This window comes from Catharus ustulatus, chromosome 4, assembly GCF_009819885.2.
Source record: "Catharus ustulatus isolate bCatUst1 chromosome 4, bCatUst1.pri.v2, whole genome shotgun sequence".
NCBI classification, from domain to species: Eukaryota; Metazoa; Chordata; class Aves; order Passeriformes; family Turdidae; genus Catharus; species Catharus ustulatus.
Window position 1 is genome coordinate 20576216 of NC_046224.1, and position 24515 is coordinate 20600730.

General features: G+C 41.4%; 1 protein-coding gene across 1 annotated transcript in view; it reads left to right on the plus strand.

Moving 5' to 3' along the window:
* Positions 1-24515, plus strand: part of UTP20 (UTP20 small subunit processome component) — a 62501-nt gene that overhangs the window by 10705 nt on the left and 27281 nt on the right. Inside the window, exons 13-28 of the mRNA XM_033057684.2 lie at positions 1611-1766; positions 2280-2368; positions 6974-7079; positions 9163-9313; positions 9705-9767; positions 10084-10242; positions 11048-11124; positions 11966-12045; positions 12711-12954; positions 13519-13731; positions 15428-15518; positions 17211-17296; positions 17851-17976; positions 18496-18662; positions 19172-19380; positions 22108-22251. Coding sequence (XP_032913575.1) covers positions 1611-1766; positions 2280-2368; positions 6974-7079; positions 9163-9313; positions 9705-9767; positions 10084-10242; positions 11048-11124; positions 11966-12045; positions 12711-12954; positions 13519-13731; positions 15428-15518; positions 17211-17296; positions 17851-17976; positions 18496-18662; positions 19172-19380; positions 22108-22251 — 2161 coding nt within the window. The remainder of the gene's footprint in view (positions 1-1610; positions 1767-2279; positions 2369-6973; positions 7080-9162; positions 9314-9704; positions 9768-10083; positions 10243-11047; positions 11125-11965; positions 12046-12710; positions 12955-13518; positions 13732-15427; positions 15519-17210; positions 17297-17850; positions 17977-18495; positions 18663-19171; positions 19381-22107; positions 22252-24515) is intronic.

The window sequence follows — 24515 nt, forward strand, 5'->3', positions numbered from 1 at the left end:
CATTACTAACCTCCTGCCTGTGATCCAGCTTTTTTCCCTGTATGCATATGTCTTGTCCAGGAGCTTTCTTGGCAGCAGTACTAACGTCTTGCCGTAAAGCACAGCTGGATATCAAAGGACATGTAATTAATCCAGAAACAGCCCTGTGCTGGCACAGCTTGACTGCTTTTAGTTGCAAACCTAGCTTGGTTGCAATGAAATGGTTGCTTTCCCCAGAGCCTCTTTGGAAAAATTAGGGGTAACCACTGAAGCACAGAATGACCATTGCTTATGTAATAATAGTGATTTTTCCAGTAATTCTAACTCAGCTAATTAAAAACTTTTGACTTTTTATCGCCTTTTGTGTAAGGTTTTATTTTTCCTTACAACAGTCTACTCTGTGGGATTTTTTCCTATTTTTATTTAATAATAGTGGAAGCATTGAGGTTTTGGGAACAGAAGGCCAAGTCAAAATGATTAAATTTTATTTTCTTCCCTTGTTTTCTTTGTTTCTTGAGCTCTCTATTTTTCCAGTGGTTTTGAGTAGAGAACTGCAAGGACCTTGTTCCTGCTTGGACTTTTTTGTTCTCTTGCAATGTCAGTGGTGTAAATTGCAGCCAGGAGACATCTCAAGAGTTGCATACACCGTTCCTACCTAGTTTTTAAATATTCCAATTCTGGAGATTTCAGAGCTGCCTCTGGAAGTCTGTGCCAGTGCTTTGATATCTTTATGCTTATACAGGTGGTTTTTGATTTATTTTTGGCTTTTGGGTTTTTTTGTTGGGGCTTTTTCCCCATTCCTCAGTGTATAACTTACACCTTCTTTATGGCAGTTTAAATCCCTTGTTGTTTATCTTGTCTGCTGGAAACATAAGGAGCAGAATATTTCTTACTCTTTGCATCAAGCTTTTACAAATAGAAGGTTTTCATCATCAGACATGTCTGAGATCTTCTTTCTCTGGACCAACAATCCTAATTCCTTGAGGTTTATCTCATAAATGTTTTTTCTTAAGCCTCTAATGATTCTTACTGTTGGCTTTTTATGACCTTCTGTATTTCTTGGAGGGTGAAGCATATGCAGTCTTCCAGCTGTGATCTTGCAAGCACTAGGTGGAAAGATTGCTGCACATGGAGTGTGAAGGACTCCTGTTCATATGTTACAGTATGGTGTCAACCCTTTCTGCCTACAGATAGACTTGTTGATTTGGGCTCACCTTGTGATTCCATTTAAGTCCAAAACTTTTACCTCACTGATTGTCTTCTGTCATCCATGTATGTCATTGTTACCATGGTTTATTAACAACAGCTGTGGAGATGACTCTGAAGTGTTCCTGGAGTCTATGTGTCGCAGTTGTGAGGGTGTCCAACTGAGAACCAGTGTCTTTTCTTCTAAAAATATTATTTGAACTTGAAATAAAGAGCTGACATTTCTTGTGGGACATGTTTTGTGCTCTTCAGCATGACTAGGTGGTGTTTTCTGCAGTAGAGGTCATTGAGAGGAAAAAGATCCCTTGTGTTGTGCAAGTCCTTTTTGCTCAAAATAGGCTACATAATTTTGAATATCATTGGAGCAAAAGGAACTGATCTGATATACAGTGGTGGATTACTAAAATGTTTGGTTTTCTTTTCAGCGCTAATACAAGGCAACAAACGAGTAAAAGACAAGGAGAAAAGGCAGAAGTACCAGTGTTGGATCATGTGCTGTCCTTAATGCATTTACCAGAGAAGGAAGATATCAGTGACCTTTCACAGTCTTGGGTTGCCTTGGTTGTACTGCCACACATTAGGTAAGGGATATTCTAAGGTACTGTTGTGCATTTCTGTAATATTGTCTACTTTCTTACTCCCTATTAGCTGTTTTTCTGTTAGAAATCACCTCAGTAAGTAAAGGACAATAATTGCTAGTGCTAGGCTCAAGAAACCAGGGTTAGAAGACAAAAACAAGTGCTGCATGGAAATACCATGAATCAACAGTAAAGACAGGAATAGAATATCAGCTTCTTGATTATCTTCTCATTAAATTTGGTGCTTTAGTATATAGAGATGTTCTTGACACATTTCATTTTGTGTGTTTTAAGCATTATCCTCTCTCAACAGTATTTTTTCAGTAATTATTGAAGGACTAGAAAGGAGTGAATGCTGCAATTTAAATTGTGAAGCAGAAATAGCAAAAATGTTTTGGTGCTGGTTTCAAACTTGGAATGAGCTGCCTGTAATCTAATAGAGATAAATGTGATGGAAAGCTTTTATACGTAGTTGTCAGTATAACAGAAATAAGTCTTCCCATTTATTTTGAGCAGACCAATGAGCAAAGACCACATTCTGCCTCGTGTGACAAGTTTTATAGACTCTCTCTTCACAGCCATTGACAAAGGAAACCTCTGCAAAGGTCAGTTACAGTTACTTCCTGTTTATCTCCTTTTTGTTGATATATAAAAAAATGAGAGCAGTTTTTCTGATTGCAAAAAGCATGAAAATGAATAGTGGTAGCATTGTATCCAAAATTACTTACTAGCTTGACTAAGACTAGAAGAGCAAAGCCTGGGAGGAAACAACATCCAGGAAACAATTCTACATTTGCTGTTCATAATAATGATGGGGTGATAGATGTCCTGCATAGTGTAAGACAGAGGTAATTGGGAAGGAAAAGAAGAAAATGAGAAAAAAAAGAGGAAGGAAATATATCAAAACCAAATCCAGGCTGAAGCTGTCAAGTGAAGTAGAGACTCTTGACTCGTATGCTCCAATTCAAACCTATAGTGCAAAGTTTAGGACATTACTATCTGTCAGTTAATAGCCACACATCAATAACAGCTATAAACTCAATCTAGCACACTCCAATTAAATGCCATTATCTCAAACCCTTTTTGAGCTCCATGTAGGGTGCCAAAAAGACTGTTGTGTTTTAACCCCAGCTGACAGCTAAGCCCCACACAGCTGCTCACCTGCTCATACTTGCTCAGTGGGATGGGGCAGAGAATCAGAATAGTAAAAGTGGGAGAATTTGTGGACTGAGATGAAGGCAGCTTAACAGGTAAAGCAAGAGCCATACACTGAAGCAGAGCAAAACAAGGAATTAATTGACCATTTCCCATGGGTGAGCAGGAAACCTCCAGGAAAGCAGGGCTCTGCCATGCATAATGGTGACTTGGGAAGACAAACACCATTGCTCTGAACATTCCCCACTTTATCTGCTGAGCATGACACATGGTCTGAAATATTGCTTGAGTCAGTTGTCCTAGATGTGTTCCCTCCCAACTCCTTGTGCACCCCCAGCCCACTCACTAGTGGGCTGGTGTGAAAAGCAGAAAGGGCCTTAGTGCTTTGTGAGTGCTGCACACTGATAAACAAAAACATTCCTGTGTTGTCAACACTATTTTCAGCACAGATCCAAGCCAGAGCCTCCTACCAGCTACTGTGCAGAAACTCAGCTCTATCCCAGCCAAAGCCAGCATATTCTCTGCCTGTTAATCAATACCATTTATGTCATGCTCAGGTAGCACACTATCTAATACAACCTCATTGTCCACCCCTTCCCCTCCCATCCTTAGATATAATATCATTCCCTTAGTCTGTGGATCACCACTGTAAAATGTTTACAGATTATCCACTGCCCTGGCCACCTACCCACCTGGGTGCATTGCCCTGACTGTTATCAAAATGTTTCTAGGTACAGCAGAGAAGGATGATGAGCAGTACAGCACTGCAGCTGTGAAAGCCAAAAGCAGTCACTGATGGTCAGTGGCTGCTCATACACAGTAAGACAAGAAAGTCCTTTGGCAGGCACAGAAGCTTGCCAATTAATAGTCAAACAGCAATAACAGCTATTAATCAGGATTCAGTCTAGCACATTGCAATCAAATCTGTCATTATCTCTAACCTTGAAAGCCATATGTTGGGTGCCTGAAAGGACTGTTTATCAACCTCAGCCAGCAATTAAGCCCCACACAGCTGCTTGCTTACTCAGCAGGGATGAGGGGAGAGCATCAGAAGGGTAAAAGGGAGAAAACTCATGGGTTGAGATGCAGGTATTTTAACAGGTAAAGCAAAAGCCATGCACGCAAGTGAAGCAAAACAAGGAATTAATTCACCACTTCCCAAGGGCAGGCACATGTTCAGCTATCCCCATCACTTGTAGCAGTTACTTGGGAAGACAGATGCCATGCCTTCTTCCCCCTGTCTTAAATGCTGAGCATGGTGCCATATGGTAGGGGCTATCTCTTTGGGCAGTGGGGTCAGCTGTCCCAGCTGTGTTCCACTGGTATTGGCTGGGATAGAGGTAGTTTTCGGCACAGTGGCTGGTATGGGGCTGTGTTCTGGATTTGTGCTGAACACAGGGTTTATAATAGATGTTTTTGTTACTGCTGAGCCTACAGCTGCTGCCAAGGCCTTTTCTGCTTTTCATGCTGCCGTGCTGGCAAGGAGCCTAAGGGTACGTGGTAGGCTGGTAGGAGGCACAGTCAGGACAGGGGATCCCAACTGACCAAAGGGACATTCCAGACCCTATCATTCATGCTCAGTATATAAATTGTGGGGAAGAAGGAGGAAAGGAGAGGACATTTAAAGTGATGACCTTTGTCTTCCCAAGTCACTACTACATGTGATGGGGCCCTGCTGTCCTGGAGATGGATGAACAAATACCTACCCATGGAAAGCAGGTCTTTATTCTGTTTTGCTTGTGTGCATGGCATTTTTGCTTTATCTCAACCCACAAGTTTTCTAGCTTTTACCCTTCTGATTCTTTCCCTGATCCTGCTGGTGAGAGTGTGGGCAAATGGCTGCAGGGGGTTTGGTGGTTGGCTGGAGTTAAATGACAGCACCCCTCCCAACACCTTGTGTACTCCCAGCCTCCCCACTGGTGGAGTGGGGTGAGAAGCAGGAAAGGATGGTGCTGTGTGAGTGCTGCTCATCAGTAACAGAAACATCCTTCTGTTACCAGCAGTTTCCAGCACAAATCCAAGACAGAGCTCCATATTAGCTACTATGAAGAAAATTCCTGCCAAAACCAGCACACCATCTCTGACCCAAGTGACACCACCAATTCTAAATGCTTCATCTTTTCTCCAGGTCACTAGTTGTCTTCTTTCTCTGACCAGAAAAAAAACAATTCCCTAAGCCTGCATAGAGCAAGGCTCTGAGTTTTTACTCAGAGAACTAGAAAGTATTTGGCCTTGTAACAAACTCTAAACAAGTTTTGGAATGCCCCAGGTTGAGTGTTCATTGTTCCTTGGTTCGTAAGGGCTGTCTGTCATTTTCCATTTATAATACCTTTGTTAATATTCTCAAACGTATCCACCAATCAGCTCTGTTGCTTTTTCTTTAAAGAAACTTTGTCAAGCATGGTCCTTTTTCATTTAGGTCTTTCTTTTACCATATTTGCAGGTTTTTCGTGCTGTCGTGATTGTTTTGTTGGTAATGTGCTTAGCCTGAAAAAGGAATATTTAAAATTTCTTTTCTTGGGTCTCATCTTTGCTGGCAATGGTAGCAGCTCTGCTCAGGCTCTTTGTGGGTGCCAGAGGCACATGGCTACTTCTTCCTTTGTTAGTAAGGGAAAATAAAATAAATGCATCCTCACTCCTATACTCCTGCCTCTTATTGTCCCATATTACACTTATTTGCTTGGTTTTCTTCACCCTTCTTCCAAACTAAGGTTCCTAGATGCTTTTTTCATCCTCTGGCATTCTTTCTACCTCCATGATTCCTGAAATTCCTTCACCTTCTACTAGGACTCCAGTCTCCTCTCACTGCCTGTGCAAACTCCCAGCGCTGTGCTCCATTTGACCTTTCTGGCCTCTGAGCCCTGAGGCAAAGTGCAGGTTCCAGAACTAGGTGTTTTTTGATGTTCTGGTTGCTGTGAAGTGCCAGGAGATGGGCTTGAAAACTAGGTCAGAGCAACAGCAAGTTATTGCTGGCAGCTCTTCAGAGCCAGTATGAATTACTGATCACACAGGTGTGTCTGTAGTGAGGTAGAAGCTGCTATCTTCGTCCAGCATGGGCACACTGCTACCAAAGGGCCTGCAGACTGCAGTTTGGGAACCGTCCTTACAGTATAGATACTGAAAGTCTCCTCCTCATAGTACTTGATGTTTCTTCTCTCTTTGAGGAGCTCCTTATGGAGGGTAATGGTTAGCAGGATCTGGCACATATGAGGGGAATTTGGCAGCTTAGAATAGATGAATGTTTTCAGAGGAGTAAATAGGATATGAGTGCTCACTTCCCTTTCTTTTCCATTGGCAGCATATAAGACAGTTATATCTTTTGAAAACTTTCTTCAGTTTGCCTAGTTTAGGAACAGTATTTCTTCAGCCTGAGAAGAGAAAGGAGGGGAATTTTTTTTTTAAAGCAACCGATTTGCTAACTTTAAAGTGTGAGGGGAAAGGAATTGTCCTTTCTTACCTGGCAGGGCATTGGCTATCATGTGCTTCTGGGAAACTCTCCATCCTTAAAAGAGTCTGAGAGGTTTAGGAAGGAGATGAAATTCAGCAAACCCACCAGCCATTCACTAGTATATACTCAGTCTTTAGGTATATGGGACAGCTTTGAAGATCTTACACAGCCAAAGTTCCAGAGCTGCCTAGAAGCTCTGTGTGGTGGTAGTATCAGTATGTATTTTTGTTTTTGCTACATTCATATGAATTTGGCAGCATTTCTTTCTTTTTAGCAGAGTGCTGTCTGCAACTCCTGCCACAGTGCTTAGCTCCAGATTCCTGCTTTCTGCACACGTGGGTGTGATGGAAACATGCAAACTGGGAGCTGTCACAGCTTTCAGTGCTGGCTTGCTGGAGGAGGCACTTACTTTGATAGCTAGGAAGCACTTCTTTTATGTGTTATGATTGTGTGTTACGGTTAGAAAATACACATGCTAGTTCTGCGGTCCATATGCTACCTTATTTCTCTGACTCCGGTCTTTTCATGATGGGCAAGCACTGTACAAGCAGAAGTCACTGAGAGCTGAGTAAATTTACAAGATGTTCTTGTTCTTTTTCTGCTCCAGGAAACCTGTTTGTGGCCTGCCAAGCTGTAAGTACTCTACTTAGTTTGGTGGAGTCTGCTGAAGTACTCCAGTTGTTACCTGTGGAGCGTGTCAAGAGCTTGGTGACGTAAGTAAACTCTGCCTGTTCTGTGGTGCTTCATGGTTTTCCTTGGCAGGGCAAAAATTCTACTTTACCTTTGTATAGGAGCTGGATAAGTGCTTCTATGTGTGCTGCCCGTTCTGTTACCCTGGTGCATTGCTTCAGTATTTTGGTTATGTAATGGAGCAAAGTTGTTGGCACTTTTTTTGGAGAACCAGGTAGATGCAGTTCCTGTTCAATGACGTTTTCTCTGCAAACGGATGTTTTCTTAGCTGCAGGGTAGTATGTTAGATAAGTTGGTTCTAGTTTTACATTGGAGTGCTACACTAGTTCTAGTTTTACTTTGGAATGTGTGGGGTTAACTCCCTCGGTGCACCTGTCACACCTTCCGAGCCAGGTTATCTCTAAATGATTAAAGCAGCTAGTAGCGAGTTGCTAAAAAGGTTATTTATTGTAAAAGTGCATCAGTCTTCTAAGGCACAGTCATAGACATTAAAGTCCATGCTAAGTTTGGCCTAAAGTCCCGAACAAAGGCAGGAGCCGTCCCTGGGGGTCCTGGAGAGGGTTGGTGCTGCTGCTAAAGGAGCTCTGATCTTCTTCTTGGGTGTTGGAGACGCTGACAGGCACGACAAAGTGATGGCAAAACAATGGCAAAAGGCAAAAAAGCAAAAAGCAATAGCAAAGGCAAAGGCCCTAATTCTCCCCAGTACATAATCTTATATAGGATTTTTCTAACAAGCTAACACGTACATTCAAACCACCTTCTCTCAACCTATGAAAATCCTAATTTCTTAACACACTAGGATACGTATAAACTATGTATATGATCTGTCTTGTTCTATCTGAAAAATGTAAGCAGTATTCTCACTGAAGTTCTATTTTGACTAAGTAGTGTCTGAGAAAGAGCTTCTGGAGCCTTTACTAAAAACAATAGTATGTTTTTCAACCTTCAATAGAACTTGTTCTTCTATTCTAGTATCTGAAACCTTTTCCTTACTAAAAAGATTGCAACTCTCACTGAAACTTACTTACTTGGTGACTTACTACCTTTCTTACTACTTACTTATTTATCCTAAAACTCAAACCTACATCTAAACTTATACTCAAACTTGTTCTTTTACTTAGACTCCCATTCTATGTGTGGGTGGCTTAACATGTTTCAATCCATTCAAAGGTTTTAACTCAATTCCTGCACTCTGGCTTCTGCCTGGAGGATTCAGGCAGGCCCTTGACTCACTGACTCCAACAGGAATGATACACTTAATAATTCTGTATTACATTATAATGATAAAAGAAACAGGAATAGCACTTTCTGAGCTGTGTCAACAATCTGAGTTTGCTCATGGTGTTGGGATTCCACCATGTCCTTTCATATCCATGTTTGTGCTTGCTCCACAATGGGAGGAGACTTTGTATACTCCATTTTACTAATTTTGACTCTATTTAACTTACGGTTAGCACAGAAGACTGTCTGGTTGCAGGGATTTAGGAAGACCATTAATCTCTCTCTAGCATCTCCAAGTCAAACTTCAAAACATCCTGTTCATTTAGGAACTTACGGTGCTTATGTCTGAGGCATGATGGAGATAAAACAACTTGCCCAGATCAGGCAGGAATTACTGGCAGTGAGCTTTAGCCTCATGCTTTCCTGCTAGCTCTGGGCAGGGGATGTGAAAACTGTTTGGAGCAAGGGATGTAAGGTAGCAGAAGGAAGTTTCTATGTGAGCTGATAGGATTCCTGGGGTCTCACCTAATCCTAGATTATTTCTCTTCTGTTGAAGTTGATCACTGACTGAGCACCTGGGGAGTAGCAGAAGCCCTGGTGCGACCTATGCAAGTGTATTTTCTGTAGCTGTGTGTCCAGCATGCAAATCTCAGTTTAACAAGCCTGATTAACACAAAGGAGGAATCTCATGCTTCTTGGACTGTCATGGGTTTTACAGCTGCAAGTCATTGTGCTGTTGGAGTCTGACTTCACTGGCCTGCTGGTGCAAGCAGAGTCTCAAATTGTGATATTTGCCTTAATGTTGTTACCACTTCTGCCTTATTTTTAAATACCAGTGTTGTTGCAGTGCTTTCTGTATGCTAATAAAATCATCCATTGTTTTAGCACTTTCCCTTCAGACCCCTCTGCATTGCTGTTGGCTGATCTCTATTACACGAGGTTGGCGTTATGTGGCTGCCAGGAGCCCCTTTCCCAAGGGAACCTAATGGACTTGTTTGAGAAGTTGCATCCTAATATCTCAACTGGCGTTTCCAAGGTAATCTGCTGTTTTGACCACATGCAAAGAAATTTGTATTTTAAGAATAAAACATAAGTAAAGTTAGTTAAATGATAAAGTCTGAAGGGAGAAGCATTTAGACTATGTAGAACTATTACTGCCCTAGTGTCTGATTAGACCTGTGTCAATGAGACATGAGTTAACAGAGGTTAACTGTTAGCCCTGTCAGCTTTGCGTCTTCCCTAGAGGTAAATCAGGGCAGGAGCATAAAGCATTCACTTCTAATTGTCTTCTAGACTACAGCAATTCATCTGTTCCTCAGCTCCAAGATGAACCTAGTGAAATCAGTATGCTGTGCCAGGCATTAACTTCTCTGTAGGTGTGTATGTGTCAATTCATATTGCCTGACATATGCTTCTGCTTGGAATAGGTCCGGCTGTTGACGGTTCGAATTCTAAACCATTTTAATAATCCACCTTCTGCACAGATTGAGGTAGGGCTAAAATGTTTCATTTAACATTTCAAAGCTACCTGTGTTGCATGTTTTGTGTGAAATGTTAGTCACTTTGCAGAAACAAAAATGCATCTGGTAGAGGTGGTCATCGCTTTTGTGCTTTCACATTCCAGTTTTATTTCTTTGTCCCCCACCTCCGGGTGTTTTCACATGTGAGCTAAATGGTGGAAACCAGAGCAAGTCCTTTGGCTTTGTTCTTTTGTTCAGAATGGCCATGAGCCTGTGTATTTTTTCTGATGTATGTTTCAATGAGATAAAGATGCTCCAACAGAATTCATGTCACTTATTTGTTCAGGGTGATGGCACAGGGGAATTCCAGCCAGTATTTTCCATATTGCTCCAAGCAGAACTTGTGCCAGCAACAGTGAATGATTACAGAGAAAAACTTCTCCATTTGAGGAAACTAAGATGTGACATAGTGCAGCCTACAATCCCAAGTGGATCTTTGCAGGAGGTAAGGATTTATTGTGAAAAAGCAGTTGTCACATTCCTTTATTCCAAGAGAGTGTTCTTATTCCATCACATGGATTGTAGAGTTTTTAATAAAAGTGCATCAAAAAATCAATTAACTCCCAGATTAAGTTTTAGAAAACTTACTTGTTAGTAGGGATCACAGCTCCCATTGTCTTCAGGAGTACTGTGTTTACTAGAACAACAGTGGTATCTAGATAAATGGCCCACTGTCAGATTGATCTGTGATGTGATGGAAAAGAAGGCAATGATTCCAGGGAGAAGTGAGTTGTGAGCAAATTTAAATTCATGATCTTGCCATGTCCTCAGTGTGGTTCAACATTGGTAGGACTCCCACTGGCCATTGGTGACCTCACTTCTGGATCTTGCTTCAGTTGGAAAATCTTTTATGCCTGTGGCTGTTGAATCTCCTCTGCTGCCAAGCTAAAGGGGGCCTCACATTCTTAAGGAAGGATTGTAGGTCACTCCTCCTTCATGTAGCTCAGCAAGGAGCCAGTCCTTGAGAGACAGGAGACAGTCCAGATCATGTGTGCTGAACTGGTTTTTCCATATTCAAGTTATTTTGGTATAGTTATGAGATCTCAGTGATTTCAGTGTAGCTTACAGTAAATGGGTTCTAGATTTCGACATGAAGCTATGAGACAAGGCATGATTATGTGTGTGAATTCCTTCATCTCTTGTAGCACTCCTGAGAACTTCTTTGAGAGGAAGAAAGGTTAGAGGAGCTTGGTTGGTCTTTAACTACTGTTTTTTGCATCTCAACAAGATGGTATTGTATGTCATTCTAGGTGCCTCTTCGGTATTTACTAGGAATGCTTTATATTAACTTCAACCCTCTCTGGGATCCTGTAATTGAACTTATAACGTGAGTATATGCAGTTGGATGCTGCAATCTGTAGTTGTCTCACAGGACATTCCTGTGAACAGAAACTGAGGTAAAAAATGTCCAATTTGGAGAGATTTGTGCATGAGAACTTTCATGTGAGATCTTCTGAAATTACTTCGATCTCTCAAATCTCAGCCTATGTAGACTCTTCAACTTCCTGATTTTTCTTAATTTAAAGGGAACTTGCGACAAATACAGTCAAATAGCGTCAGAGATTTTAGTCACAGGTAGCAGGATTTGATACATGTTCCATAAATACTTAAAGGAACAAGAAGTCTCTTTCAGTTTCCTCATCTGCCAACTTTTCTGTCCTTACTGGAAAACCTCTCAATCCTAGAAAAAAAGTAGGAAAGTCTTACCATGGTGAAAACATTAGTGACTTCTTTCTGCATGACTTTATCTTCTTTTTCTTTCCTCCCTCTGTTGTGTGAGTAAAAAGAATGGGATTTTCCTCTTCAAACCAGTTAATTAATAAAAATAAAATTAAACCAACTCTTCAAAAGATATATCCATGGTAATTCTTTGATCCTATATGATTTACTGTATAGAAGTCAGTAGAAAACTTGAGAACATTTTTACTGAATATGAGTTCATTTGAAGTCATGGGATACAACCAGATTATTTTAATAACAGTTGGCATTTGAGATCCATGAGAAAAGGCAAGGAAGTGCTACAGCTGCATTGTGCAGATGTCCTGTCTCCAGACAACCACATTAAAGCAGTGATCAAAGCCTTTGATTGTGGTAGTTGTTAACTAGCTGAGTGACACTTGCCTTTTCTTATCTTCCTTCTAATTTTATGCTGTATTCTGCTTTGCCAGTTCTCACGCAAAGGAAATGGAGAATAAACAGTTCTGGAAGGTCCTGTATGAACATTTGGAGAGGGCTGCTACCTATGCTGGTACGTCACCTTTCCTAAGCCTGGTTATCATAGTAACCCAGCTGATGGTGAATTATGTGACTGTTTTTCATGTACCCCAAATTTATGTGTGGTGGGGGAATTCAGAACCAGTACGACTGTCATATCCAGGGCAGGAGTGGAGAAGCTTGGGAGGAAGCTGTGTCTCATGTCCTAAACACCAAGCAGTAGATTTAAAAGGCCACCTGCATTACAGGAGGGAGTTGCAGATTGTGGGAAAACACGCAGCAGTTTCGTCTTTGCTTAAGGCTGGCAAGGCTCAGACTGGTCAGGAGCAGTGACAAAACCTGTGTAATAATGCAGACCATCTACCTCCTCCTGGAATTTCTGCACACAGTCCTTGTGTGTGCTCCTGAGGTTTACCTATGGGCATATGCAATCTAATATTTCAATATACAAAAGTATTGCAGCCATTTGTGAACTTCCCTGTTATTCAAGGGAACTGAGCCTGAGTGAGAAGTGCCAGGGTTGCAAGGCATCCTAGAATGCTTTCTAAGCAATGTGTGTCTTTTGGGTCAGTGTTAAAAAATAAAATCCATCTAAACAGGTGCATGACACCAAATGTATTGCTTTGGTAGTGGGGGATGGATTCCTTGCTACTGGTGATTATGAAGTAACCTGAGAAGATTTTCCTACCTCTTCTGTAGAAATGGAGCTACAAAATGAACTAGATGAACAGGAGGAGAGCATTGCTGAAACAGAAAGTGAGAAGATGCCAGAAGGAGAGGTGGGAACTGTCTTTCTGGAGCAGCTGAGGAGTAGAACAGATTGCAGTGAACGTCTGGACCACACAAATTACCGTTTCCTACTGTGGAAAGCACTGGATAAGTTTCCAGACAGAGTGGAGCCTCGGTCGAGGGAACTTTCCCCACTTCTTTTGAGATTCATTCGGTAAGTAAGATTTATTTTTCAGTTGAGTGGACATGTTGCTTTCAATGTGTTGCTGAGCTTTAAGATTGGCTACCCCATTATAGACTTTATTTCTTGAATGCATGGCTGATGACAGTGTCTGTTTCCAGTTGAGATAACCTTCTAATTGGAATGTGGATTTTGTTAGAAACAAAGGCAGGCTAAAATGAAACTTACAGTAGGTCTCTGCTGCTCAGTCTCTCATTCATTGACTTGCCATTGTCACAGTCTGGTTACTCAGTTATGGAGTGATTGCAGTGGAAATAAAGTTCCTCTTTAATGAAAACACACTTTAGTTTGGAATCACAGAATACCAAAGTGTTTTCCCCCAGGATGGGGAAAATACTGATTTTGTTAGAGGCTGATTCAAATTCCTGCCCCTGGAGGGAGAGCAGTGGTGTGTTTGCATATTGCACATATGAGAGTATGATGGACATAATAAAATGTTATAATAAGAATGGTGAAGTTTTTAATTGCTGTTGTTGCCCTGAAACCTTGAAAATTGTTATGCTTCTGAATTCCTTCCTTTTGTTTTTTTAAACACAGAAATGAGTACTACCCAGCAGATTCCTTAGTGGCTCCATCTCAGGATCTCAGAAGGAAAATTAGTGGTACCATAGCAGCAAAACAAATACCTGCTGAAGAGGTGAATGATGTTGCTATGGAGGAGGAGGAGGAGGATGAGGAAGAAGAAAAGGAGGAAGGGGAACCAATTAATGTAGGAGTACCGAGAAAGAAAACAAGAAGAGCTGCTGCTAAGTAAGTATTTTTAATTTTCCCTTAGTGCTTTCATGGAAAGGCAGATTCAAGAGCTCACATCGAGATACAAGTTGTGGTTTTGTATATATTATTTTTTCTTTTGTTGCTTTGCTTCATCATTTCTCAGTGGATTACAAGTCAGAAATTCTGCCTGTACAGTACTAAAATCCGAATACATTTGCCAGGTTTTATCATTATCTCATAACCTGCTGACCAGTCTGTGGTGTGTTTTACTTTAAGCAAAAGAATGTGTATTCTGAAGCTATTCTGAAGTTTTTGGAGACTCTTGTACCTGAATTCACTGGTTTCTCTGTGTATATCTACTAGTCTTTGAAAACTGTGGGCTTTGCAAAACACTTCAAAAAATAAGACTATTTGTTTAGGTATCCTGATACTGGGATTCCGCTGTTTCCTGCTCGTTATAAATCTTGTCTTCTTAGGGACCAAGGGTTTTATTTGGTAGACTGAAGCTGTATGTTGCTGAGTATCATTATTGCAGTGCTGAGTACACGAAGGAGGTTGCTCTTTCTATTAATTCTCCCCAGTGATGACCTCCATCAAATATCCCTTACAAATACAGCACAAAGATTTGTATTCTGACACTTTTGCAAAGTATGGCCCTTGTAATGACAGAGAATTTCAAAATGTCACCTTATATGTTGGAACAAGACAAGTATTTGATATAGTGTCATTTCATCCCAGGTGTCCTATGGGTGTTCCATTTGTTGCCCAAATTCTGGCTTGTATCTGCAAGTTATCAGCAATTAAAATACAGTGACAGTCCAAGATATTTTGTTGTTTTCCCAACCTCCATCTCAAGTCACCCATGCAGTGAAGTGGAAACATTAGCTCTTGGTAGCTGTAGCAAAGGCATAAAGGATTTACCAGGGGTGTGTTAATGAGTTGTGGGGTGACCTTTCTTTCCAGGTCACAGCTGTGCCAGGAAGAGCTCCCTGGTGGGGCTGCACCCTGTGTCCTGGGAGGCCTGGCTGAAGCAGAGAGGGCACACACCTGCTCCAGGCTCCCTGTAGGGTTCCTGGGAGGCGTCCTACTCATCCCTTGTGTGCCCCAGCCGTGGAGGAGGGTGGCCCAGCTCAAGTGTCTGGAAAGTTCAGTGTAAATTAGCAGGGGAGCAGCTGGATGAGGACAACCACCAGTCCCACAGCACACATAGTAGAGGAGAACTCAACACCTTCCTTATCCTGGTCTTCTCTGTCCCTATCCATGAACAGGAGGTGGGGCAGGTGTGAGGTGACCCTGCTAGTGCTAGAGGAACTGACTCCCATCTGTCCTTGCAGCCCAGTATGAGGTCCAGTACAGTCTGTGGCTGAATGCAACCCATCACGTTGGTAGGAGCAACATGGGCACCAGTTATGGACAAGTGAATAAACAAAGAGATAAATGCAGAATTTTCATGTTCTAGCCTGGGTTGGCAGAGAGAAGTAAGATGCATCCTGAGTGTACCCCTTTCTCAGGAAAAAACTGAGCCTACACAGTGGTACTCTGTGCAGTGAAGCAAGAGCTGAAAGGAGCTGCTTAGGGAACAGGACACCTCGTACTATGTCTGAAATAGTGCTGAAGACTTGGGATCTTTTTGTGTTGTTTTTTGTTTTCTTTCTTGTTAGTGAATTTTAATTAAAGTTCCCTGTTTGTTTGTCTCCTGGATATTTTAAAAAATAATTGCTTTGTTTTGCAGGCAACTAATAGCCCACTTACAAGTTTTTTCAAAATTCTCAAATCCTCGTGCATTGTATCTGGAGCAGAAGTTGAATGCCTTGTATACCCAGGTGAGGCTATTTGCTTACTTTTAGAATTGCTGCTAATAAGTTAACTCTTATTTGAGTGCAGTGTCTAATACTGAGGGAACCTGTCATTTTCTGAGCTCAGCTGTGATAGCTGAAAAAGGAGCTGTCCTTAGGCAAAGACCTGCTTAAGATACCTGGCTTAGTTTGCCAGGGGTGGCACTTGCAAATAGATCTGACAACAGACAAGTAATAATCTTTGGCAAGGTGGAAGAATGACTACAGAGAATATTTGTTTCACTTACACTTCCTGAAGGATCTGGAGGAGGATTTAGAATCCAAAGCTTGGGTAGGATCTAAAGAGATTTGTCTTTGTCCTGTAGTGTTTTTTGTATACTAAAAGTATGGCCAGTATGTACAAGAGATCATCAAACATCAGAAAAGGAATTTCTTCTTGAAGAATATTCAATTTGCTTGATTCTCTTCTGGCGGATTTCTCTGAAAGAGTTGTTGAAAGTATGACTTTGAAGAGGGATTCTAAGTCTGTATTTTACAATCCTGGAAACAGTTTTGTGTTTAAGTTTTTTAATTTTATAGGGTTATGTTGGTTCCCAGTTTGTGGATTTGTTCCGGACATTGGCATTTGCTCTCATTGTTCCCAGTTTGTGTTTTCTGAGTCTGTGGGTGTTGAAAGCTCCATTCCTTAGTCCCTGAATTTGAGAATCTCTAGCAGATATCCACTCTGTTTCAGTCTATCTCAAAGTATTGCTTAGAAAAACAGTTGATCCATGTGTTTACTTGCCTGTGTTCTTAGCAAAATATTGGACAATTGTGTAAAGGTCACATCACTGTAGCAAGAACAGCTTGGCACAAGAAGAAAGATTACTTCATCACTTACTGTTTGCATTTCCATGTCTTAGTATATGCATTGTCACGGCTGGTGTGTCCATCTGGCATAGGGACATCATGGCAAAGTGACCTGCGATGACACTTGCCTGTGCTATTTGGTATGAGAGTGAAGAACTGATAAAGATGCTGTCTGGGGAAATGATCTGTACTTCTCAACTTCTTTGCCCTGTCCTAAAGAATCTCAGAATCACAGAGTATGCTGAGTTGGAAAGGACCCATCAGGATCGTCAAGTCCAGTTCTTGGCCCTGAACAGGACACCTCAAGAATCAAACCATGTGCCTGAGTGCATTGTGCAAACACTTCTTTAACTCAGATATTTTCAGTGCTGTGACCACTACTTGGTGGTGTTTAGTGCATAGGTTATGAAGAGTCATCTTCAAGAGAGGGTGAATATCAGTGAGACTTTGCATACCAAGTCTACTGAGTACTTTGTGTTTGTAGCAAGAAAGAAATACAATTACCTTGAAATGGTTTGAGTAGTCTGCTTTTTAATCCAGTCTTCTTAGATACACAGCTGATAACTGGTTTTGATGATAAATGCAAACTCATAGTGGTCCAAAAGACAACTGTGAAAAAACAAATATTATAACTGTCCTATGTAGATAGGAAAGAAAAGTGTATATGAGCTATCAGCAACCATGCCCCTTTTTATGAGGGGTGTGTGCATCTTGGCTTTATAGTGGCAACACATACATTCTGCTTTCATTTGAATAAGTTAGTTAAGCAAAACCTGCTTGATCTTGTAGCCTTTAGGTTGTTTCACTGTTTTTGGTAAGCACTACTGCCCCCTAGATAAGGACTCATTTTCTTTCTTTTGTTATTTGCAGTTACTCACTCATCAAGACCAAAATGTACAGAGAATAGCTCTTGACTGTATAATGACATACAAGCATCCTCATCTACTGCCATACAGGTAAAAAGCTTTTATATTATTTAAGCATTGGTGAATGAGCCTGCTGTCAATCAGAAGCCTGCTTCAGGGTCAGTTTCATTTGGAGTCCTGTATTTGTTGAAGACATATATGTAAAGTTTAATTTTAGCCAGCTCTATGTTTTGTATTTAAGAGAGGAAATCAGATCTTGAGGTTGATCAGTGTCTCTTTTTTGTTTAGAGAAAAATAGCTACACTTCCATTCTGTTCCAGAATAGTGTCAGTATTGTTAGTAGTTCCATCATTTTCAGATATGTCTTTTGTACTGATGGTTTATAACCACCCAAAGATAGTGACAGCATAAAACTGTAGTTTGTGGTTAAATAATTTCTTTGGAATATGCGCAGAACTTACTTGTCTACATAATTAGCTTGAACTTGCTGGCTTTCAAAGTATTTTTTTATAAAAGGGTGAGAAAATAGTACTTTAATACTTTGTATACAGCAAGGATAGATAGGTAATTATATATAGATGCATCTGTGTCTCTGTCTATTTTTATAACCCTACCTGCCCTCAAATAATGTTTATTATTCTCAGGGAGAACTTGCAAAGGCTACTGGAGGACAAGAGCTTTAAAGAAGAGATAGTTCATTTCAGTATTTCTGAGGAGACCACAGTAGTAAAAACAGAGCATCGACCAGATCTCATCCCTGTTCTTATGAGGTGTGTTCTGAAGTGGGATTTCAAAAGCTTCATGGCAGAGTACCATGAGCAGAGAGATGCTGCTTCCCATTTTGAACAGTTGACATAAACCCATGGTTAATGCTATAGTTTGATGACTTAGTTTGTGATATTCTCTATGGTTTCCTTATTAACACATGTATGTAATGTGTTATGCAAATGGTGTTTTCTTTAAAAACAGCATTTTGGTACATAGTGTTTCCGCTAAGGATTGCAGAGAGCTGTCAGGATGTTTCAGTTCACTGAGTATTGCCAGCTATTTGCAGTGATGCAAGTTGTCCTGCAAGGTGTCACAAAGGTAACCAGTTTTATGCCTGAAGTTTCCATCAGAGCTTCCATTGTAGCAGAACATGACCTTTCACTAAGATGTTTTTGGACAATATGTAGTAGGGGGAACTTTCACTAGAGAATATTTTTAAACAGAGTTTCTCCTGCAGAATAAGAGACTGGAAAGCAGATAGCTTGCTGAAAGCTAATGCAACCTCTTTTTGGTTCTTGAAGAATTCTGTATGGCAGAATGAGAAACAAAACAGGGAGCAAAACACAGGGGAAGTCTTCAGCGAGCACTCGCATGTCAATCGTTCTTCGATTTCTGGCTGGCTCACTGCCAGAAGAGATACGAATGTTCTTGGATCTACTCTTTGAAGCTGTGAAGCAATTCAGTAATGGTAGGTAGGCCATAGAAACTGGGGGTGTGGTATTTCCTGACCTGCAGAGATGTGGGAGGATAAATATGTTGTTATGTGCTTCAGTTCATCTCTTAACCATGCCATGAAAGGATGAAAGTAAGTCCTTGGTGAGGACTGGGTTTCCTCTGAATTTTTCCATACGAAGCACAATTGCTGTGTTTTATGTGTCGAAGATCAGAAAAACTGAACAACTTGCACAACTGTGCAAGTAAACTGTAGCAGACCAGGACTGGGTGGTGGCTGGCATCATAGGCTAGCCTGAGTATCATGGCAGTGAAGGGAACTTGTACAGTACTCTGATTCCGTTGCAGTGGGAGACATCTGAATGTCAGAGAGAGACACAGAGCTGTACTTATTTAAAAATATGACAGTGAGGGTCTGTAATTTAGGGCTAAATTCCACTATTTTCCACTGAAGAAAATGTTCTTGGTAGTGAGTGTCTTCATGGTGCCTCCCTAGATAATTTTCTATTATTTTACCTATCACAGGACCTTGCCAGACTGCAGTCCTTCAAAGTATGTCAGAGTTGGACTTAGCTAAAGTCCTGCCTCTTGGGCGTCAGCATAGCCTCTTCAATGGTCTTGAAGTGGTGTTGAAAAACATGGGGCATTTGATCCAGCAATACCTGCCTGAAATTCTACAGATTCTGCTCTGCATGACTGCTGTGGTATCCTGCATCCTCCAGCAAAGAGAGAAGGTACAGTATATGCAAACAATATACAAATATGTAAATTAAGTTTCTTTCTCTCCTCCCCCTCTGAGCTTACACATATAAACAGAGCTTTTCTGATTTAGGTAAAGATAAGTTGAATGCCATTGTGGAGTGAAGCTTAGCAATTAGAAGTCTGTCAAAATAGAGGCCAGTGGTGCTTGTCTGAAAGTGCTTCAGGGCTCAAGCAGTGCAGGCAGAGTTAATGTATTTAGAAAACTGATTTGAACTGTTTTTGTTTGAGTTACTGAAGAGAGAATTGGAGGTGATCTCTGTGCATTGTTCCCCCCTGTTTTGTGGAGAGATGGGCATGAGAGAGAGATAAGTGTTCTGTTGTAAACATGTAACAAGATTTTATGGCTGGAAGTTGAAATTTGCCTTAAAGATGGGTTTCTTGGCTGCAAGGATAAAACGTTTGAGCAGGGGAGAGAGAGGCTTAAAGTTCTTTACATGAAGACGTTAGAGCAAACCTTGTCCATGAGGTGTTTTGTTGTAGTGCTAGATCTCAGGGGAGCTCAGAATCGTGGATGTTCACAGTGATTATCTTCCCTGAGTGTGTCCTGTCATGGGACACAGGAAGGACATGGCTACCAACCATGCTTTCAGCACACAGAATCATCTTCAGCTCTGTATCAGGAGTAGTCATATTTAATCCAGTGTTACCATTTGGGCCTTAACCAGGTATATGCAGAGCACTGCAAATGTTTTTTCCCTTGCTGAGTGAGGGCTGTACATGCAGAAGGGGTCAGGTGAGGAAAACATCCCATTAAAGATTGGTGTCACCTAAAGGTGGGGCATGTTGGCTTATTGCTGTCCTGTACACAGGGGAGCAGCACAGGCATCCCTGAGCTCTTATCCAGCTACTTGGAGTCTATTGCCAGCTGCTCAGAAACTGTAACACTGAGCCAGGCTTTTCTGTCTTCCTGGTGCAGAGCCTGTCATATATTAGGTGGGAAACAAGCAAACTGCACAGTCATCATCATCACTGTGGTTTTGAAAGCAATTACGAGATGATGGACTGAGCAAATGGGAATGAATGTTTTGTCACCATGAGTGTGTTCTAGCAAGACCCAGCTGTTAGCATTTGAGGTTACAACTTGTTTTGAAAAAAATCTGTCAAACAAAGAAAGTCTTTGCAATTGGCAGTATCCAAGGTCTCATAGTTGCCTGTGAGCTGCACAGAACCTTGTAACTGTCTTAATTTATGAAGAGGATGAGCAAATTTGAGGACATCAGCATCCCACAGTCTAACTTCAGCAGTGCATTGCATCTGCCTACATGTTTTCAATGAGGACAGCAGACAGGAGTTCTAAAAGCTACTTCATTAACTGCTGGGAAAGCTGCATTTTGCCAGAGTTGCTACAGTAATCCTGTCATGGTTGTGTAATGTCAGGAGTGACAGTCTGTTGTTTGTCTGAATTTAATTTGGCACTTCATTAGCCCAGGGACTGTTAAAAGCTCAAGGAAGAGTGTGAGAAATCTGTTTATCTTGACTAATAATTAGAAGACATTCTTGGAGTTTGAGAGTAATTCATTGCAGACTGATACTGCCTGGAGAGTTAAATATCAACTTTGACTGCTTTGAGACAGGTTATTAATTTACGATTTCCTACTGATGGTGTTCACCATTGAGTTTCTTTGTCCTCTCAAAGGCTTGATCGAAAAGAACCCTTATGGTGATTGGAAAGTGGGAAACCCAAAATGACTTCATTTAGAGGTCACCATTAGAAATACTATCCTGGTTTGTGCTTTCTTTGGGCTTTCAAACAGTTCATTTGCCACCTGGAAGCTGGTACATTAGTACACATTCAGCATAGCTTGGGATGTCCTGTTGCAGGAGCTTCATCAGTTCCTTTTCCACCATCTCCTGTTTGTCTTTTTTACCTGTGATTTTGTATTCTGTGTAGTGGATCATGATATGAACTGGAGACCCAAAAGAGCTCCAGTATCAGACAGTGGCTTTTATTTGCTCTCATTTGGCTTTGCTGTTTCTGAGGCTGAAGTTCATTACCTCTGCACTGTGGAGCTACTTCATGTGCTCGTGCTGTGAGCTGCATTGCACAGTATGGAAATAATTTAGGTTACTCAAGACAAGACTCTTCTCAGGGAGCAGAGTCAGAATGCAGCAGTGCATGAATTTCCTTACTGAAATACTTTTCCCAAGAAAGACTATGGAACATAACCACTAAATGGGTACAGGAAGCACCTTCCTCTAACCAAATGCTATAGCCCCCACCTGCTCTCCTGGAAGACATAATTCACATTCTTCCCTTCTCTGTTCCTCCCTCCTTCTCTTTGTCTGTTGATTTATTTTCTTCCCAGAAGATCTTAGTGTGCAAAGTATAACTTCACTTTGGAGAGCTGATTTGGGTCCTTTCAAGTATAAAACAGAATTGTTTCAGTGTCAAGATTGGAAATCTAATTAGTTGTGGTGTAGCTTTCTGCATTGTGTCCAAAAGGAGTAGATGCTACTGGGTTAAACCTATCAGCATGGATTTTTTTATGAGCAGGAACAGACAGGCCCCTTTTAGAAAAATTTAGGTCAACTCTGAAATTTAGAGTGCTATAGTGAACAAGTTACAAGAGAAAGCAGAAGTTTCTGCAAAGGATGTATCTTGGTGTGATCAATCAAGTGCTGGATTTAATTTCAGAGCAAGTAGTTAGTAGTTGCTCTGCCAAGTTCAAGGTTGGGTTATTTGTATGGTTTTTTTACAGGTCCAACCTAGGTTGATTAATCCACTGAAGAATTTGAGACGTCTTGGTCTCAAACTTGTGGCAGAGTTTTTTTCTGATTATGAGACCTACAGCTTTAGTGTGGAAGAGATTGATGCAGTTTTCCATGCTGTGGTATGGCCTCAGGTAAGTATTTTTTGTTTTTCCAAATAACTTGTTTGAAATGTATACCAAGCAGAAAGCTCCAGCTGTACTGGAGTCCATCATGTCAGCTCTGTCCATCTCTAGATTGGATGTGGCCTTAGACAGATTCTGGCATCTGTGTCCGTGCAAGGCCAGTTTCTTGGCTCATGTCTGATTAGTCACAAATTAAAGTACAAATTAATTCATCTGAATAAAATAGATGTCATTTATTTGTTCTTTAACCACAGAAACAGACTTCTTCCCTAGATGCTTCAGGGAAGATAAATAATACAAGTCATTTCCAGGTGCACTTTGCTACTTTTCTGTGTGACGGTTTTTGGGTAGGGGACTGCAGAAACAAATGCTGCTGCAGGAAAGGAAGGACCCAGCGGGGGCTGTCAGTGGGCTATGTGGTCTTATGCCTGCCTGTTGAGAGTTCCATGTGAGCATAATGACAAAGGAGAAGCTTGTGGCTTTTATCAGAGAAATTCAGATCACCTCTGAGCTTGGAAAATGCACTGCTGTGAGATGGAGAGTGAACATAGAATTTAAAATTAAATTGTACTGTCTGTGTCAGTGCAGTGGCTCTGGGGTTGTCAGGAAGTGCCTGTACCAGCTGCTGGGTTGTCTCTGTTCTAAAAGCAGTTGTGTCCATGAAAAGGTTAACTGAGTAAGAGGGGCTGACTCAAAGAGTGCTCTTCCACAGAGGCTTTTGAGGTATCCAAATGTCCAACTTCTTGCAGCTGAAAAGCCTGTTAAAGAGCACTGGTGTAGTCTGTGAAACGGCAGAGCTGCTTCTCTAGACATTGTGTTTGTTTACTCCTACACTGTTTCTCTGCTCTGCCAGTAACAATATGTGATATGTAGTATGTTTATATGGACAAACAGTAGATAAAATAGTACCAGGCAGTGCATATAACTCTGTATTGCACTGGGCTGAGCAACAGGGAAGTGCATTTTCCTGGTTTGTTCATGGAGTCTTCTCACAACCAGGTGCTGTGTGGGAAAAGCAGTGAACATTTATTGCAGTTCCAGAGCAGTTCAGGCTTTTAAGCACTTAAAGCTTTCAGGAAGCATGGTGTTTGCAAATTCTGAGTAACTCTGAACAAGAGGTACTGTTGTTACTAAATAGTTAGAATGCCTCTTGTCCTTACATATGTCAGGAAGGTCGATGGTTTTGAAGCTTGAATAGTAGTATGATCCAGAAGCTCCCTCTGGAGTCTTTTCTGGTGAACTTCATGGGGATTTGATTTTCGCAAAAGAATCGTTTTGACTTTTTTAAAACTATAGAACTGAGGTGTGTAAAAACTCGCAGAGAGGGCAAATTATTTTAAGCCTGTTGAACCTGCAATTGGAGTTTGCTGTTGTTCATAGCCCAGGATTTTGCTGCAGAACCTTGTTAGCCAGCACAGCAGCATTCCTGCAGGATTGGATTAATGGTTTACTCTCCATTGTACATCATTCAGGAAATCCCCGTTCTATGCAGGGCAATACTATTACCAGCCTTTGGGACAGGAGAAGAAGATTTCTAAGATCCTGGCTATGATGGTCAGACCTGCCTTCTTTCCTGTTATGCTCAAGTCTTGAGCAAACTGAGCTAGTCCAAACCTCACAGGCACCATTCTACCTACCACCTCTGAATGCACTGGAACCTACTCTGCCTCTGTGTTCACTAGTGGTGCCCCACCAACAGTCCAGCCGTGGGTCACAGTGGAAACCCACCCATGTGACTTGGGTGGAACCTGTTGGGTTGTGGAATGGCAGAGCAGAGGGTGCACTAGGTCTGTGTCCAGTCATGAAGGAGCAGCAGCTATTCTATGTAGCTCAGGCTAGGCACCTCTGAGGTGGAGTTGTTTTGGACACAGAACCCTGTTAGATCCCATTCATGGGATGCAGTACAATGTTCCAGCCTCTCCAGTGAGACTGTGGAGATACAGACCAGGTGCTGCAGTCAGGGCATAGGAAGTGTGGGAGGAGTGAGTTTTGGGTGCTGTGCTTGAGGTTTCATAGATATGAGAGGTTGCTAAGTCTCTGTGGCTAATGTGGGATGTCATGGGAATCTAGTTTCAAGGGGAGGGCAAAAATGGTAGCTGGAATACTGTGTAAACAGGACTGAGATGATCTAAGAGTCATTGGATAAATATTGAGGAAGTTGGGAAATAACTTTATAAAAGGTTGAAATTACTTTATAAAGAAGGTAAACTATAGAATGTGAGGTCTTTGTTAGAGATGAGGTTTTTAAGTGGCTTTGCTTACTTCTGTTGCAT